The sequence below is a fragment of the Orycteropus afer genome, unplaced genomic scaffold (assembly GCF_000298275.1).
Source record: "Orycteropus afer afer isolate SDZICR_OR568_19922 unplaced genomic scaffold, OryAfe1.0 scaffold00104, whole genome shotgun sequence".
Taxonomy (NCBI): Eukaryota; Metazoa; Chordata; class Mammalia; order Tubulidentata; family Orycteropodidae; genus Orycteropus; species Orycteropus afer.
Window position 1 is genome coordinate 7,977,936 of NW_006921691.1, and position 19,394 is coordinate 7,997,329.

The window sequence follows — 19,394 nt, forward strand, 5'->3', positions numbered from 1 at the left end:
GATTATCTTCTGTGTCTGTGTTAATTGGTTTCCCTTTTCTTTGTTGAAGAGGGTCTGTGCAATCCTTCTGCCTAGTCCGCCATCTTGCCCCCTCTACCCATAAAATTTTTATTACTAATCAAGTATTTAAAGACTTGCTAGTCTTACTATGTTTTTGGTATATCCTGACATTTTTGTCTCACGATTATTTATGTATTATGTCTTAAGCTCTTTGAAAATAAGGTTAATCATTATTTCTAGAAATATTTTCATCTCAAGTTTGTGAGTTGACTTTGCATTAATATTATAATTAATTTCCATCAAATCTTTCACTTTTATGACTTATTATTGTAAGTTAACCATGGATGTTTTAAGCTGCCATCCAATATTCTAAATGAATATTTTCCACAGATTAAATCAGCTTTTAATTCCCAAAAACCAGAATACCAAAATCTGCCTAACAAACTGCATCCTCCTGGCCTGTCAACCCAGCATCAGGTACCATGCTTTAATTTAACCTCTATCATAGAATCCATACTAACCTACATAAAAGTAAATGCTACCTACCAATAAATTGTAAGCCTCAACTTCCTTGTAGTGTTTCCTAGTTGCCAAGATGATTTTCGAGATCAACATGCTGATCCCCCCTTAGGTATTTCATGAATTTATCAACTGAATTACCTGACTGTTTAAAAGGAAAAAAGACTAACCTGAACAATTTATCCCCACTTTGAACCAAGCTTTGGAGCCCAATGGAAACGACACAATTATTCACTGACTGAGGAAGGCTTACCTAAATTAATCAAATTATTCCTTACTTGAACCATAAAATGAAACAATATGGTCTGTATCTCCCAAGGAAATGTATTCCTATGAGGAGGATCAAATTATAAAACAGTAAGAAATCCCAATCCAAAAGATGAACCTATGCTTGGATATTACCCTGTTTGGATGGCTGTAGCACACAAGAGAATGTATACTGGTCTTCTAGTCATTTCCCTAAATGTTCACTCTTATAATGATAATAAGCACTGAATCAACAATCTAAAGATTTACACTCATGAAAAAAGGGAAGTAGAACTGAATCCTTTAACAGAGAGACCTGGAAAGGGATGGTCTTTCTTAGAGCTTTTATATCGGTCCATGGTATTCCTCAACTAGAGAAAGCTACCCACAATGTATCTGTCACTATGGAACAACCTGCAAATGACATTACAGACAGCAAGGAAGCTCAACAAAAATCCTTAGAATCCCCTGCAACGTTAATACTTGATAATGTAATAATTCTTGATGTCCTTCTAGCCCAACAAAAAGGAGCTTCGTGCTACCACTAATACTTCCTTTTGTAGTTCCGTTAATACCACTGGGGAAATACAGCAAGACATTAAGAAAATAGGAGCTCTGGTAGCATAGTGGCTCAGGCACTTGACTGCTAACCAGAAGGCTGGCGGTTCAAACCCACCAGCCACTCCTCGGAAGGAAGATGGGGTGATCTACTTCCGTAGTGATACTGCCTAGGAAACCCAAGGAGGGGTCGCTATGAGTCGGGGCCGACTCGATGGCACACAACAACAACAACAACATTAAGAAAATGTGCCAAAATGCCACTTGGCTATATTATATACCCTCTAAAGCAGATTCACCTTTTCCAGACATTTTTAGTTGGTTACCAAATAGTATTGACTCTTGCTGTGGTCATTACTGCAAACTGGAATAATAATCTTAATCACTTTAATTATAAGAGCCCTCTATACCTTAAATCTTCTCCTCTCTTCTTCCTCGTGCATTATACTCTGGTCCCTATAGTCAATGTTAGCTTCAGAATTGCTCCTCTTACATGGCTCACTGTTTGCTCCCATGACCCCAGTAACGAGCTCAACCTGAGGATGAGAACTATTAATATGGAAAGATTAAGAAATGAGATGGTGCCCCACTACTTTTCTATGAAGTCTCTGGAGTCTGAAAAGCCTGTAAAAGCAGGCAGCCATCTCAGGTTGATTTCATGTAGAAGAAAGGTTACTCCTTCCATTTCTCAATAAACCTCTTTGTTATACTTTAACAGATATTGACGAGTTTGTTCTACAGCAAAGGTGACATCATTTCAGTTATAACCTTTTCTTCTACCGTACATTTGATTCATTTCAGTATGATGCCATTTTAGAAGGTTAGCAAATTGGATTTTTCTAACATTATTAACAGAAATTTGAGAAGAAAATTGCTCTTTGATGGTACAACAAAAACCTAGATCTCAAACACAGTTCAGATCTCTTTTTCTTACCCATGTGAAAGGAATACAGTTAAGCTTCTCATTAGAGTCAGAGTCTTAGAGGGCTTCTTATACAGAATCATTTATTAAAAACAAATTAGTGTACTATTAGCCCAAAAGAAAAACAACCAAAGCCACAATCAATTCACTGAAGAAATGCAAATGGCCAAGAAGCAAAAATACTACTTTTAGTCTATTAGATATGCAAAACTTAATGAATTATCATATCCATTATCAGTATGACAAAGGAAAACTGGCATGGATGTATGAGTTGTTTCAATTTTTTAAGGAGCAGCTTTACAATATAAATTTAAAACAAACTTAGAAATGTACATGGCATTTGTCCTAACAATTCTACTTTTAGGAATATATTCTAAGGAAATAATATATACAAGGATGTTTCTTTTATCACTATTTATAATAGAGAAAAACTGAAAATAAATATTCAATATTAGGTGAGTATGTAAATGCAGTGTATGTACCATACAATAGACAAAGAGAGGTAACCTATATTTACTGATGGTGAGATGGGCTTACATGTGAGTTTTAAAATGTTATGAAATAGTATATATAGAATTACATACTTTGCTAGAAAAAAGTGTGTGTATACATGTGTGTATGTGTGTGTATATATACACACACATATATATAAATACACACTTATCTATAAATACACACACACATATATGTAAATACACACATAGTATATGGAGAAAGTATAGAAGAATATGTAAGAGATTATTAATAACGATCCAATATTTTTATTCACTTCACTTTCTAGTTTTACTAAAATCAGCATGTATTATACGTATAATAATGAAAGGGTGGAAACAAAAAACTACCACAACAATAGTGTGTTATAATGAACATAAACTGGAAAATAACTTTACCCAGAACCTTTCTGCACTGACATTCACCACAGATTAAACTCTGATTATTATCTTTACATACATGTACTTTGTATTACATAGTACAAACAAACGTGACTGAAAAGATCTAGAAAAGATCTTTCTGCTTTCTGTGTACTTGAAGATTATTCTTTAATTTGGCTATAGCCATTATTTCAACAACTTGCAGTCCTTTGCAACTCTACTTTCTCAGATTTGGAGCTACTTATTTGCACATCAGGCAAATTCATGGGTTGCTACTAATATCCTAGTAGTTTCAGATATTTTATTTGAAGTTATTTTCAAGGCAACTCTCAGTTCTACATTTCCCTATCAGAAGAATGAAAATTATATCAATAAGAACCAGTTAGTCATGAGCCAAGACTTCCACGGAGATGGCAAAACCAAATTATAAAATGTTTAGAAGGCTTCTATGTGGAAAGTCATGTAAATGATCAAGAAACTAGGTATCAGATTCATATATATGTCTGAATTTTTAAAAGATGTTGGGGTAAATGTAAATTGATTGTGGCATTCTGTTTAAATCATATTTTAGCAAATTATTAAAAGTGGTGATAAACTTTACAACTTACTTTTTAAATTAGTTGTCAAGATATAACAACATCAAGAACATGGCTAATTCAAACGTTTTAAGGAATGGCATGGGGATATACCACTACACATACAAAATATGAAAAAATAAATTTGTTATATCTTAATAAAACTAAAAAAGAGTTGATGCTTTTGAGTTGTGGTGCTGGTGAAGAATACTGAAAGTACCATCAACTGGCAGAAGAGCAAACAGATGTATCTGGGAAGAAGTGCAGCTGGAATGCTCCCTGGAAGTGAGAATAGCCAGACTTCGTCTCACCTACTTTGGTCATGTTGTCAGAAAGGGACTATACCCTTTATCATGCTTGATAAAGTGGAGGGTCAGTGAAAAAGGGGACTGCCCTCAATGAGACAGACTGACACAGTGGCTGCAACAATGAACTTAAGCGTAACAAGCATTGTGAGGTTGGCACAGGACTGGGCAGTGTTTTGTTCTGTTGTACATAGGGTTGCTGTGAGTTGGAGCAGACTCCATGGCATGTAACAATAACAAGCAAGAGTTTTTACTTTACTAACATTAATGTATCTCTTTAGAGCTTCTAATAGGAGTTTACTCAGTATATAAATCTCTTCAGGGTGTGCTGATTGTAAAATGTAAAAAACTTAATTATTAGTGTAATTTCATATTAGGTTGAATTAGGAGCTTTTCCCAGGAATTATTAACTCTAGTTCTAGAGCTAATGCTATATCCTTAAGTGATAGTTCAGAATCAATTTGCTAGATCCTTTGGAATGGGAGATAAGGAAGTGCAACAGTCTGTAAAACAATCTTATCAACTTAGATTTAGTTACCCTAAAGGTACCAACCATAAGGTACACAGTTTAACCAACAGTTAATTGCCAAAGCTCAAGTCTGTTGACAACAAATGCTTTAGTAAGCACAAAGACAATTTTAATATTATTTTCTTCATTTTTACTTCTTTTGGCATATGAACAGTATAAAAATCAAAGCTAAAACAGGATCTTTTTTTTTTTTAAATCCATCAGCAAGATTAATCTCTCAATTTATATGCATGTGTTACATAAAAAATTACACAAAGAAGTAAGCTTCAATTTGACATTCTTAAAAAAAAAGGGCACATGGTCTTCAGAAATATACATTTACTTATAATAACAACATACTTGAAGGCTTTTGGCTTTTTAATAGCTCTAGAAAAGGTCTCTTCTGATGCCCTAATTCTTAACCACAGGTTTAATTATTTCTTTGCTCCCATAACATTTTAATTTAGAGCTTGTGCATTCCTCTATTTCCTGGAAAATGATGACCAGATGGTTTTTAATTACTTTATTACTTTAATGCAAGGTGAACTCAGTAGACTAAACCAAGGTCTCCAAGTGCAGTAGTTAATTGTGTGTCAACTTGGCTGGGCCTGGTTTTGAGTCACTGGGCAGCTGGATGTAGTTATTCCCCATGATGAGACTGGCAATGAAGTCCCTAGTGGAATCTACTGGAGCAGTTGAGTAGGTGTCTCATGGATGTGGTCTGCTTCTAGTATAGAAGGAACCGTGTTGAGAAAGGCCTCTGAGCTTTTTGCCACACTTAGACTGTGCATGTAGCTGAGGCTTCATCTCAGTGGCCTGCCATGTTGTCTGCTGATCTTGGAACTATTAATGGACTTGAATTACTGGCCTCCCGTATTACTTGATAATCGTGGGACTCTGTCACTTTACTTGTTGAATTTGGGTTTTTCAGCATCAGCAGCCAGCAGCTTCCCGAGCTAAGAGATGCCTCCAGCCCCATTGACTGGGAACAAGAGGCAGAGCTGAAGCCCAAGGTCAAGGGGCTTTTACTCAGCCCCTAGAGCTGGCACTTTGAACTCAGACTTCTAGCCTCCTTAACTGTAAGAGACTAAATCCCTTCTAGCCTCCTAAACTGTAAGAGAATAAAATCCTTGTTTGGTAAAATCATACATTTGCGATATTTCTGTTATAGCAGCAGTAGAGACCCAAAACACCAACTATTATGTTATCTAATTTTGTCACCGATTTACTGTGAATATTATGAGTTACTTTCTAAAAAAAAGAAAAAAATGAACAAATTATTGAGCAAAAGATAAGAAATACTGTAGTAAGTTTAGATGTAGGCGATTTCTGATCATGAACTGCTAAGCCTCTCTCACAAAATGTCTAACAAGAAAAAAAGTTACAAAAGTCAGAAAAACACTTTTTGAGGCTCAAACTTAATTTTCTTCTTTATTGTACAGTGAAAAACTAATGTAAATTTCTTGAGCATATGCTCTTTAAGAATTATCTATATGGGATCAACTGACAACAGCAATTCAAGACATTAGATAGGAACTTAGAGGACTGTGAGTTTATGTGAATGAAGGAGGACCAACTCAGAAAAGGACAATGAGAATGGATACAAAACTCAAAGAATGTCAGTGAATTGTAAATGCAGAAACTGTTGAACTGGTGTATGTTTTACTGTGTATATTCTCAATAAAATAAATAAAAATTAATGTAAATTTTATTTGTACATGTCAAATATTATAAACCTCTTAAATTATGAATTCTGAAAACTTGTATTAGAATACTCTGGTATTCTAGGAAAAAAATAATGTAAACAATTTATATTAGCTCAAAGAAATTATGTTATAATAACAGCTAATAAAAGGTTACACTTACTCATCACTTACTATGTGTCAGGTACTAGACTAACTCACAGTCCTACCTAGATCACAAAGGTGAAGCACAGAAATGTCAGATAACTTGCCCAACATCACACAGCTAACCAGAATTTATAATTAGAAAATAACTTGTTATTTTGACGAAAGAGCTCAGGTTCTTAATCACTATCCAATAAAATGCAATCACAATAAAGATATAAAGTTGAATACCAAAGATGTGAAGATTAAAAAAAAAAAATTAAACTAATCCACATACTAAAAAAATATTCCTCCAATGGCAATATGCTTTTATTTTGAGAGCAGCAATGAAAGGTATCTGTTTTCTGTCTTAAATTTCTAAAACCTTAAAATAAGCAAACTTAAAACCAGTTTCCACAGAGAGTCAGCATATCAATAGGAACATTAAATTATAATATGCAAGGGTAGTTTCCATAAAGAAAAAACAACCTGTTAAATGGAGTTTATTAATATAATGATAGTGAGATGAGTTTTTTAAAAAATAGCTATTTCCCTGCTGATTATAACTTAGGAGACACTTTATATTAGATCAAAGATGAGATTGCTGAAACCTGCTTTTTTATATTACAACATATCTGTAGACTATGTCCATCAAAGTTTCTGAATTCTGTCTGAAAAGCAGGTATTACATGATATATAAAAATGAGGTACCTTCAATTTTCCTCAGTTCAATCTGAAAATCTTTTGAAAGTACTTACTATATGGCAAAACTCCAAGCTATTCACATCAGAGGATACAAAGTAAAGGGCACATACATGCAAGCCTGGTAGAGGGACTATTTAGTAGATATGGAAGGCCTTTTTAATGTTTATTGTTACTGTTTAAAATTCAAAGCCAAAACAAATGGCCTAACCAAAAGATTTTAGGAACCAGGAAAGCAGGTTGAAATATAGCACAGAAGACTCAAGTTCACTCTATACATTCATACAGTACCTGGGAGCTGAATCTGTGAACATCATCAGAGGCACTGACAAGATCAATGGAAGACATGGAGGAAGAGCGACTATAGGGCTACCAGAGACAGACAAAGAAAAAACCAAGTAATCAGAACAAAGGCACAACAGAGCATTCAGTACCAACTTCCAAACACAGGATAAAGAAAGAGAAAACAAAGCACCATATGAAACAAGCACAGCAGCGAGTGCTGACTTCATGCACCTATTATGTATTATGCTCTATGATCACTCTAAAGAGAATGCAGCTTCCAATAACACAGAATAGTACCACTTAACCCCAAAGAAGAAAGAGATTGCATGTAACCCACTACACTTTGGTTAATTATTCTGGACTAGCCACCCCCTGGTAACCCACTTACCCCATTTTTTTTTTTTTAAAAAAAAGAAAAAACATTATGTTCAGAACCAGATTTCTACTTTGGAAGATGTATATGGAATAAAGGAGTCTGGGCAGCACAGTGGTTAAGCACTTGGCTGTTAACCAAGAGGTCAGTCAGCATTTTGAACCTACCAGCTGCTGCACAGGAGAAAGATATAGCAGTCTGTTTCTGCAAAGATTACAGTGTCAGAAACCCTGTGGGGCAGTTCTGCTCTGTCCTGTAGGGTAGCTATGAGTCGGAAGTGAGTGAATGGCAGTGTTTTTTTCTTTTTTTAAATATGGAATACAACATGTAGTACAAAAAAGTCTCAATATTTAAATTTAAGAAAAGGGGAAAAAACTTATACTACAAGATAGTTCCATCAACAGTGAAGAACAATACAACATATACTTTGTGTAAACTGACACTAGCTTACCTTTTGGACAAATCTGTGAGTCCCCACAGAAGAAAAGGCATCTCCAGATGGCAAAGATGTAGGCCAATGCAACCTAACCTTTTCACTCTGTGACTAAGAAAACATAAAATGTTAAAATGGGTACGTTTTTAAGCATATTTTGCAACTTCAAAATGGATTATATAACCTGGAACTACCAACATTTCATTATTGAACATTTTGGTATTATAAATATTTGAATTATAAAACTACTCTAGAGACACAGCCTTTCCAAATACTGACACTTCACATATTCCAAATCTACTCTCTTATTTATGACTTCACAGACACATCTTAGACCAGGGATGAGTTCTTTGATTTTGTTCCTACCCAGACTCTCATACCTGCATAGCATCATTTACCAAGAGTCAATTTTATTACTGCTGCCAAAATAATTTTCTCCTGTCAACCTCAAGCCTAATCATTTCAACCATTCTACCTCATCAGGTCATGAAGGTCTGCTGTGGACTTATGTTTAGAAGCAATATTGTTTCAGTTATGTTACTAAGAACATATCAGGTGTATCTCTTTGCCTCCTTTTCATGTAGGTATTCTGCCTTCATCTCATTATCTCACTCCTATTAAGCTGACACCTAACCATTTCCCTCCTCCTGAGCTTGCCTGCTCTTTTCCATTCAACAAATTTACATTAAATACAATGTATTATAAACTGTGTTGTGCTTTCTAACTATACAGAAGATAGCTGGTAATTTCTATTCAACACTATCTGAACATACCTTCTTAGGACCTCATTTCTCATTCACCAATTTAATGCATATCTTCCCTTATATTTGCAAATAATGTAAACTTAAAATTGTGTCATATGAATGTCAATGGAGAATAGTTGTGTGCTGGCTATCTTGTTGAGAGCCCTGTACCCTTTATGGGAGCTCTGGTGGCTTAGTGCCTGGCATTTGACTGCTAACCAGAGACTGGTGGTTCAAACCCACCAGCCACTCCTTGGAAGGAAGGTTGGGCACTCTACTTCCATAGTGATACTGCCTTGAAAACCCAAGGAGGGGTTGTTATGAGTCGGATCCGACTCCACGGCAAGGCATTTTTTGCATACCCCTTATATAATTAAAGAAAGCCAAACAAACTGATTGTATGCATTACTAAAGTTTATTAATTTAGAGCATTACCACATGGTAATTATCTTTATCTCTGTGCCTGAGTACAAGGCAAGAAAATTCATGTTTGTTTAATGACTTGTTATGTGTCTCATGTTACTGGAGTATCTTAAAAAAAAAAAAAAAAAAGACTAAAATTAAATGATTTGATAGCCCCACAAATATTTCATCTTTTAAAACTTCCTGAAGTCTTCAATTGATCCTGGTTTAAGCTCCAACTAACTACTGTGCTGATATTTAGTACAGTAGCATTTTAGAATCAGAAAGAATGTTCTGAATTATCTTGCCTAATACCCTTGGTTTCATAGAATAGAAAATCAGGGCCCAAACAACTGAAGTGATAAGTCCATAGCTACATGTTGTTGTTGTTATGTGCCGTCGAGTCGGACCCGACTCATAGCTAACCCTCCTTGGGTTTCCCAAGGCAGTATCATTACGGAAGTAGATTTTCCCATCTTCCTTCCGAGGAGTGGCTGGTGGATTACATAGTCAGTGGCAAAACTAAGAATAACACTAAGGTGTCCTGACTCCACAGTTCACTATTTTCCCCAAAACAGCACATCCTAGAACCAGGAAAGAAATGTCTGGGGGAAGGAAACAACAAATAACATACTGGTGCTACCTCAAGGAATACTTTAGGCTTCTAAAAGTAGAGCTCATTTAGTAACTGCAAGTTCCCACTCTTATTAGAGTGCTAGGTAATTCTGACAGCATCTTTTGGCATAAAAAGTGAGCAATACGCTTTACAAAGTAATGTGATGTGAACTTTCTACTGTGGATTAAAAATAAAGTTTCAAGAAAAACAGAAAGGCAATACTGCAGGCAATTTGCTCTTGGCTAGATGGACCAGTAAATTGGTATATCGGCCACTACTACTTTAACAATAACAGGAAATAAATAATCAAGCCAAGTGTTCTATCTATTTTTTAGTATATTACGGATATGATTTATTTAGTAAATAATTGACAGTCACTTGCTCAAAAGGAAAATTACATTTCTATCATGAGAAACATAGCTAGTCAGAGCACAGTCACTAAAACTCACCCTTGAAAGTATCATCTAGTGGTAAAATATGGTAATTGCTCTTTTGCAGAACTAAAGTCAAAGGATCAAAGTAATACTGAAACTACATTTAAGGGATTTAACAAAGAGATTTCCCAAAGGGATTTCCAAAGAGTTGGGTATAACTGCTTTAAATTCAATGATGATATTAAAACAATGAACAAAGTAAAAATAAGGAAGGAACTGAATGGCAAAAAAGGGGTTAGATAATATAAAAGCTATGTAAATTTAATAATAGAGGAAAGGAAAAAAAACTAGAAATCAGGGTTATTCATTTTCTTTCATATCCTTTTATTTCCTGCTGAATGTGAATTAAAATATTATTTAAACAAACAAATAACCCTGTGTATATAAATTGGGAAGGGAAGTGGATGGGAAGATTCATAAACTCTTGGTCATCTTCCTTTTGAATTCACATATGATAGGTACTTGGTGAATAGAAATTTCTAGACTGTTTTTATTCAGAGAAATACACACTAGCTACTGACAATACTTAGATACTTCAAGGGGAAAAGGCAGAACATTTCTATTTAATTTCATGTTAATTATGAATATATTCTTTAAATAATTCTTTCTAAATGCTTGGAAATTGATAAATGAGGAAACTTAGAAAGATTCTTCTACTTTTGTGACTCAAGGTAGAGACAAGTTAACTGTCCAGGTTATTAGATTTACAATTTTCAAAATCTATTTATTTGAAGTAACATACATACATAAATGCCTACGATGCCAAAATGAACTTCAGCTTTGAATTTTTAATAACACACGTACCTGTTCTTCTATTTTATCTTGTCTGTCAAGAGCAGCTTCAACAGCATCAAAGAACTCTTCTTCATTAATCAGACTATTTGGGCCTTCCTATTCAAACACATGGAAGAAAAACAACCACCATCCATTTGATTTCACAGAAAACACTGATAACCAGGGCATTAATTCTAGGGGAAAGTGGAAAACTGACATAAACATATAAGCACATTTTTATAAATTATACTAGGTGATAATATCACAAACATGAGTAACGTGTTCTCTGAAAAATTAATTTGATTGTTACATTATATTAACTCACTCAGTACTCACATATTTACTGTATATTGACCAACAATATGTTAGGATAATAGCCTAGAGGAGGGGTTGGCAAACTATGGCCCACTGGCCAAACCTGGTCCACCAACTGTATTTGTATGGCCTGTAAGCTAAGAGTTTAATTTTTAATGGTTGGAGAAAAATAAAAAGACTAACATTTACTAACATCTGGGAATATGAAATTCAACTTTCCATGTCTGCAGGTAAAGTTCTATATGAACACAACCATGTGCATTCATTCATGTGTTGTCTATAGCTGCTTTTATGCTACAGAGCTGATTAATTATGACAGAGACCATATAATCGGCCAACACCCATCTGTCAGTTTGTCATACTGTGGTGGCCTGTGTGTTGCTGTGAGGCTGGAGGTGATGCCACTTGTATTTTGAATACCAATAGAGTCACCCATGATGGACAGGTTTCATCTGAGCTTCCAAACTAAGACAGACTTGGAAGAAAAACAGGAGCTCTGGTGGCATAGTGCTTAAGCCATCTGACTGCTAACCAGAAGGCTGGTGTTTCAAATCCACCAGCCACTCCTCGGAAGGAAGGTTGGGCAATCTGCTTCCATAGTGATACCACCTCGGAAACCCAAGGAGGGGTCATTATGAGTCAGATCTGACTTGATGGCAGTGCGTTTGGATTTGGTTTTTTTTGGAAGAAGAAATGGGCCATCCACTTCTCAAAGAACTGGCCAGTGAAAACCTTATGAATAGCAGTGAAACACTGTCTGATATATTACTGGAAAACTTTATGAATAGCCCTGAAACACTGCTATGGAGCCAGAAGATGAGCCCCTCAGGTCAGGAGGCACTGAAACTGTAACTGAGAAAAGCTAGCTGCCTCCTCAAAGTAGAGTCAATCTTAATGATGTGGATGGAGTGAAGCTTTCAGGACCTCCACAAACAGCTGCAAAAATCCATTAATAATTGGAACGTGTAATGTACAAAGTATGAATGCAGGAAAACTGGAAGTTGTAAAAAATGAAATGGAATGCATAAAGAGTGATATCCTAGGCATTAGTGATCTGAAACGGACTGGTTCTGGCCATTTTGAATCAGACAACCATATGCACTACTATGCCGGGAATGAAAAATTGAAGAGGAATGGCGTGGCATTCATCATCACAAAGAATATTTCAAGATCTGTCCTGAAGTAAATGCTGCCAGTGATAGGGAAATATTTATATGCCTACAAGGAAGACCAGTTAATACTACTATTATTCAAATTTATGATGAAGGACCATTACAGCCAAAGACAAGGAAATTAAAGATCTTTACCAACTTTTCAGTCTGAAATTGACCAAATATGCAATCAAGATATACTGATTATTACTGGTAATTGGAATGTGAAAGTGGGAAACAAAGAATAGTTGGAAAATATGGCCTAAGTGACAGAAATGACATCAGAGATTGCATGACAGAATTTTGGAAGATCAGTGACTTATTCATTGCAAATACCCCTTTTCAACAACATAAATGGTGGCTATACACATGGACCTCGCCAGAAGGAATACATAGGAAATCAGATCAACTACATCTGTACAAAGAGATGAAGGAGAAGCTCAATGTCCAAAACAAGGCCAAGAGCTGACTGTGGAATAGACCATCAACTGCTCATATGCAAGTTCAAGGTGAAGGTGAAGAGAATTAAAGCAAGTCCACAAGATCCAAGATATGACCTTGAGTATATCCCACCTGAATTTAGAGACCATCTGAAGAACAGATTTGACACATCGAACACCAGTAACCAAAAACCAGAGGAATTGTGGGATGACATCAAGAACATCATCTGTGCAGAAAGCCAAAGGTCATTAAAAAGACAGGAAAGGAAGAAAAAAAGATCAAGACGGATGTCAGAAGAGACTCTGAAACTTGCTGTTGAATGGAGAGTACCTGAAGCAAATGGAAGAAATGACAAGATAAAAGAACTGAACAGAGGTTTTAAAGAGCAGCTCGAGCAGACAAGGCCAATTACTGTAATGAAATTTGCAAAGACCTGGAGTTAGAAAATCAAAAGGGAAGAACATGCTTGGCATTTCTCAAGTTGAAAAAACTGAAGAAAAAATTTAAGCCTTGAGTTGCAATACTGAAAGATTCTATGGGCAAAATATTGAATGATGCAGGAAACATCAAAAGAAGATGGAGGAATACACAGAGTCACTGTACCAAAAAGAACTGATTGATCTTCATCCATTTCAGGAGGTGGCATATAACAAGAACCAATGATATTGAAAGAAGTCGAAACTGCACTGAAAGTTGGCAAAGAACAAGGCTCAAGGAATTGATGGAATACCCATTGAGATGTTCCAACAAATGGATGCCCCACTGGAGGCACAAACTTGGTTATGCTAAGAGATTTGGAAGACAGCTACCTGGCCAACTGATTGTAAGAGATCCATATTTGTACCCATTCCAAAGAAAGGTGATCCCATAGAATGTGGAAATTATCGAACAGTATCATCAATTATCGCGTGCAAGTAAAATCTTACTAAAGATAATTAAAAAATGGTTGAAGCAGTATAATGACAAGAGAATTTCCAGAGGTGCAAGCTGCATTCAGAAGAGGATGTGGAACAAGGGATATCACAGCTGCTGTCAGGTGGATCTTTGCTCAAGGCAAAGAATACCAGAAAGATGTTTACTTGTGTTTTGTTGGCCATGCAAAGGCATTTGCTTGTGTGGATCGTAACAAATTGTGGATAATGTTAAGAGTGAGAATTGCAGAACATTTAATTGTACTCATGAGGAACCTGTATATTGACCAGGAAGGAGGCTGTCGTTGGAACAGAACAAGGGGACACTGCATGGTTTAAAATCAAGAAGGGAGTGCGTCAGGGTTGTATCCTTTCACCATACTCATTCAATCTGTATGCTGAGCAAATAATCCGAGAAGATGGACTATATGAAGAAGAACGTGACATCAAGATTGGAGGAAGAATCATTAGCAACCTGCGATACACTGATGACACAACTTTGCTTGCTGAAAGTGAAGATGACTTGAGGCACTTACTGATGAAGATTGAAGAATACAGTATGCAGTACGGATTACATCTCAATATAAAGAAAACAAAAATCCTCACAACTGGACCTATAAGCAGCATCATGATAAATGGAGAAAAGATTGACGTTGTCAAAAACTTCACATTGCTTGTTTCTACAACTGACGCTAATGGAAGTAGCAGTCAGGACATTAGACACGTATATTGTTGTTGTTGTTATGTGCTGTCAAGTTGGACCCCACTTGTAGCGACCCCTCCTTGGGTTTCTGAGGCAGCATCACTACAGAAGTAGATTGCCCAACCTTCCTTCCGAGGAGTGGCTGGTGGGTTAGAACCACCAGCCTTCTGGGTAGCATTGAAGTGCCTTAGGCATACTGGGCAACTTGGCTGCAGAGGACATCTTTCAAGTGCTGAGGAGCAAAGATGTCTTCCTGAGGATTAAAGTGCTCCCAACACAAGCCATGATATTTTCAATTGCCTCATACGCATGTGAGAGCTGGACAATGAATAAAGAAGACTGAAGAAGAATTGATGCTTTTGAGTTGTGGTACTGGTGAAGAACATTGAAAGTACCATGGATTGCTAAAAGAACTAACATATCTGTCCTGGAGGAAGTACAGCTGAAATGCTCCTTGAAAGCGAGAATGGCCAGACTTTGTCTCACCTACTTTGGTCATGTTACCAGAAGGGACCATCCCTGGAGAAGGATGTCATGCATGATAAGGTGGGGGGTTGATGAAAGAGGGGAAGGCCTTCAATGTGATGGACTGACGCAGTGGCTGTGACAATGGGCTCAAGTATAGCAAGGATCATGGAGCTGGCATGGGACTGGGCACTGTTTCGATCTGCTGTGCATAGGGTCACTATGAGTCAGACACGACTCGACAGCACCTAACAACAATAACAACATTGCACTGGGCAAATCTGCTGCAAAAGACCTCTTTCAATTCTTGAAGAGCAAAGATGTCTCTTTAAAGACTAAGGCATACCTAACCCAAGCCTTGGTATTTTCAGTAGCTTCATATGCATGTGAAAGCTGGGCAATGAATAAGGAAGTCCAAAGAGGAGTTGATGGTTTTGAGTTGTGGTGTTGGCAAAGAATACTGAAAGTACCACAGACTGCCAGAAGAACTAATAAAACTGTTTTGGCCGAGGTGCAGCTGGAATGCTCCTTGGAAGCGAGAATGGCCAGACTTTGCCTCACCTACTTTGGTCATATTGTCAGAAGGAACCATTCCCTGGAGAAGGATATCATGCTTGCCAAAGTGGAGGGTCAGCAAAAAAGGGGAAGGCCCTTGTGGTGCTTAAGTTTGTGTGTCAACTTGGCTAGGCCTGGTTGAGTGGCTGGACAACTGGATGTAGTATTCCCCATGATGAGACTGGTTGGTAATCAATTCCATGGTGGAATCTACTGTGAGCAGCTGAGTAGCTGCCTTTGGGTATATAGTCTGCTTCCCATATATAATAAACAGCTTTGGGAATGGTCTCGAGCTTACGGCACTCTTGGACCCTGCATGTAGCCAGGTTGTTGTTCAGCAGCTTGCCATGCTCTGCTGACCTTGGGACTTTCAATGGACTTGAATTAATGCCCTGCCGTGTGTTTTGGTAATATCAGGACTGTGACTTTTTGTTTGTCAACCTTGGGCTTATTAGCCTCAGCAGCCAGTAGCTGCTTAAGTGAAGAGATGCCTCTAGCTTCAGTGTGCTGGGAGCCAGAGGCAGAACTGGAGCCCAAGGTTGAGGGCCTTTCACTCAGCCCCTAGAGCCTAGGACTTTGAACTTGGATTTAAAGCCTCCAAATTGTAAGAGAACCAACTCCTGTTTGTTAAGGCCATCCCATTTGTGGTATATTGTGGTCTGTCAGAGCAGCACTAGGTAACCAGAACAGCCCTGAACAAGATGGACTGACCCAGTGGCTCCAACAATGAGCTGAGGTATAGCAAGGATTTTGAGGATGGTGCAGGACCAGGTAGTATTTTGTTCTGCTGTACACAGGGTTGCTATGAGTTAGTTGGAGGTGACTTGACAACAACTAACAACAAGAACAACATATAGTCTGCAAAACCTAAAATATTTATTAACCATAAAGCCTAAAACATTTATTGTCTGGCCCTTTACAGAAAAAGTTTGTTGACCTCCACCTCTAGAAAGGCTACCATCTAGTTGGAGATTAAGGTAAACACAATCTACAGCCATTAAGAAGCTCATTTGGGAGTTCAGAGGGTGATCTTCCTAAGCAAGGCTAATTCTTCTATGGAGAGAGAAGAGTTGAGTTGATGCTTGAAAGCCTGGTTACATGGCATAAAGCAGTAGTTCTCAATTACCTAGGGAATTGCCTGGGGAAACCTGTTAAAATGAAAATTACCAGGCCTGGCACCGATTCCCAGAAATTACTTTTCAGTAGGTCTTGGGTAGAGCCTGGGATTATGAATGGAACTTAAATTGCATCAGAAGATAGAAGGATAAAGAATAATAGCAAAATGGAATTAAGCAAATCATATTTTTGCTTTGATGAACCAAGAGAAGTAAGTAGAAAAGCTTCATATTAAGGTAAAAACAGAGGCTGATAAGGTAGGCTTTGGTTTAAAAAAAAAAAAAATGCATGTCATCAAGTCCATTCTGACTTATAGTGACCTTTTATGATGGAATAGAACTGCCTCACAGAGTTTCCAAGGCTGTAAATCTTTATAGAAGCAGACTGCCTCATCTTCACCAGTGAAATGGCTGGTGGGTTTGAACTGCCAACCTTTTGGTTAATAGCCGAATGCTGTAACCACTACACTACCAGAGCTCTGCCTGATTTGGTTTATACTGAGTCAGATCTTACTTGATGGTTTTGGTTTAGGGCTTCCTAAATTAAAAAACACACAAAATATGACACTTGAACAATTGCAAGTCTATCTGGAAGCTTTTACTTAGGTTAATAACCCCAAATTATCATTAGTTCACTTAAAATCATCTAGGAACACTCCTCACCACCACCGCCATGACCCAGGACCAAACTGGAAGGGTGAGAGGTATTAAGATATAATGCCCCTGTCATTTGGCAAAGGAACATGACAAATCTTGCTTTAACGTAATCCTTCCAAATCTTTTAGAATTATGAGGAGTTTCCTACAACCACTTTAAAAAAATTAACTCAAATGCAACACACATATTGAATAGTGCACTTCTCACTGAATTATTATAAAGTGAATATATCCATCTATGAACCAGAGGCTTCATGATGAAAAAGAACATTTACAACACTACAGAGGTTTCCCTGTGCAGGACTCCCTTTTATAAAGTCAAAATAACTCATAAAGACACTCAAATGACAGCAGTGTACTTTGGAACCTGTTATCTGAAAATTTACAACTAATAATATGTAATACTCTTCATTTGGGAGCTCTGGTGGCATAGTGCCTATGGTATGTGACTGCTAACCAGAAGGCTGGGGATTCAAACACCTCAGCCACTCCATGGAAAGAAGAATGGGCAATCTACTTTCATAGAGATACCGCCTCAGAAACCCAAGGAGAGGTTGCTATGATAATGTTTCATATATTTCGTACCTGTCCCCCACACCCATTCCTTGTCCACATCTATACTAATCTGCTTAAGGCAGAAATTTGAGCAGAACCTTTCTCTCTCCCTCAATCATCCTACACTTCAATCCTACTGTTCAGCTACCTAATTTGTCAGTTTTTTTTTTTCCATTCCTACTGCTTTTGTCCTAATTTAGTCCATCTTCACCTTTTACCTGTTTTACTAAAAAAGTCTCTAAGTCCTAAGTCACAATCCATTCTCGTTGGAAGAAGCAAGAGTAATTTTTCTCATTATCTGAAAATTTTACTTCTTGCTTATAACTCATTGTCTCAGGATCTGAACTGGTTTTTGTTGACCTTTCTGGCTAGTTTCTTACCACTTCTTCCAACCTCCAAAGAAAAGTACTTTTAGCTCCAATGATAAACTACATACTTTTTTGCCTCTGGCCTATAAATGTTTCCTTTCTTACCCCCTAGAACAAACATTTTTTCTAGGTTACTTAAGGGACCTAGCCAAGTCTTCTGTTTTATTCATTCTTAAGGTTCCAGCTAAGACCTCATTTTCTCTGGAAAGCCACATCTGAGTCATATATTTTATTTTTGACATTGAAAAATAAGGGAATTTACAAAGTTGATAATTCTCTTCCAAAATGAATCTGAGATACCAAAACAATCTGCTTCTCTTCAAAATAAAAATTAACATTGTAATAGCTTATATTTCAATAATCCACATTTTTAAAAAAACCATAACTTTTACATATTCCAGAAGAAATGACTTGACAATTTGCTAACTTAAAAATATTGCAACTCACAAGGGACTTATCTCTAGAATTTATAGAAAACTCCAACACTTCAATAACAAAAAGACAAATAATACAATTAAAAAATGGGCAGAAGACATGAATAGACACTTCACCAAGGAGGATATTCAAGCGGCCAACAAAAATATGAAGAAATGCTCACGATCACTAGCCATTAGAGAAATGCAAATCAAAACAACAATGAGATACCATCTTGTCCCAGCACTAGTAGCAAAGTTCAATAAGACAGAAAATAACAAATGCTGGTGAGGATGTGGAGAGATTAGGACTCTCATACACTGCTGGTAGGACTGTAAAGTGGTACAACCACTGTGGAAAGCAGTGCAGTGATTCCTTAAAAAGTTAGAATTAGAAATACCATCTGACCCAGCCATTCCATTACTAGGTATATATCCCAAAGAAGTGAGAGCCGCAACAAGAAAAGACATATGCACACCCATGTTTATCACAGCACTATTTACAATAGCCAAAAGATGGAAACAACCTAGGTGTCCATCAACTGAGGAATGGATAACCAAACATACACACAATGGAATACTACGCAACCCTAAAGAATAACTTAACAAACCACTGGCAAATTTAACAAAGGAAAAGAGGGAGAGAATACAAA

General features: G+C 36.9%; 1 protein-coding gene across 1 annotated transcript in view; it reads right to left on the bottom strand.

Moving 5' to 3' along the window:
• CERT1 (ceramide transporter 1) overlaps positions 1-19,394 on the bottom strand; it is a 246,090-nt gene that overhangs the window by 34,474 nt on the left and 192,222 nt on the right. Inside the window, exons 10-12 of the mRNA XM_007943355.2 lie at positions 11,124-11,210; positions 8,143-8,235; positions 7,325-7,402 (exon numbers count right to left, since the gene is read on the bottom strand). Of these exons, the coding sequence (XP_007941546.1) occupies positions 7,325-7,402; positions 8,143-8,235; positions 11,124-11,210 (258 nt within the window). The remainder of the gene's footprint in view (positions 1-7,324; positions 7,403-8,142; positions 8,236-11,123; positions 11,211-19,394) is intronic.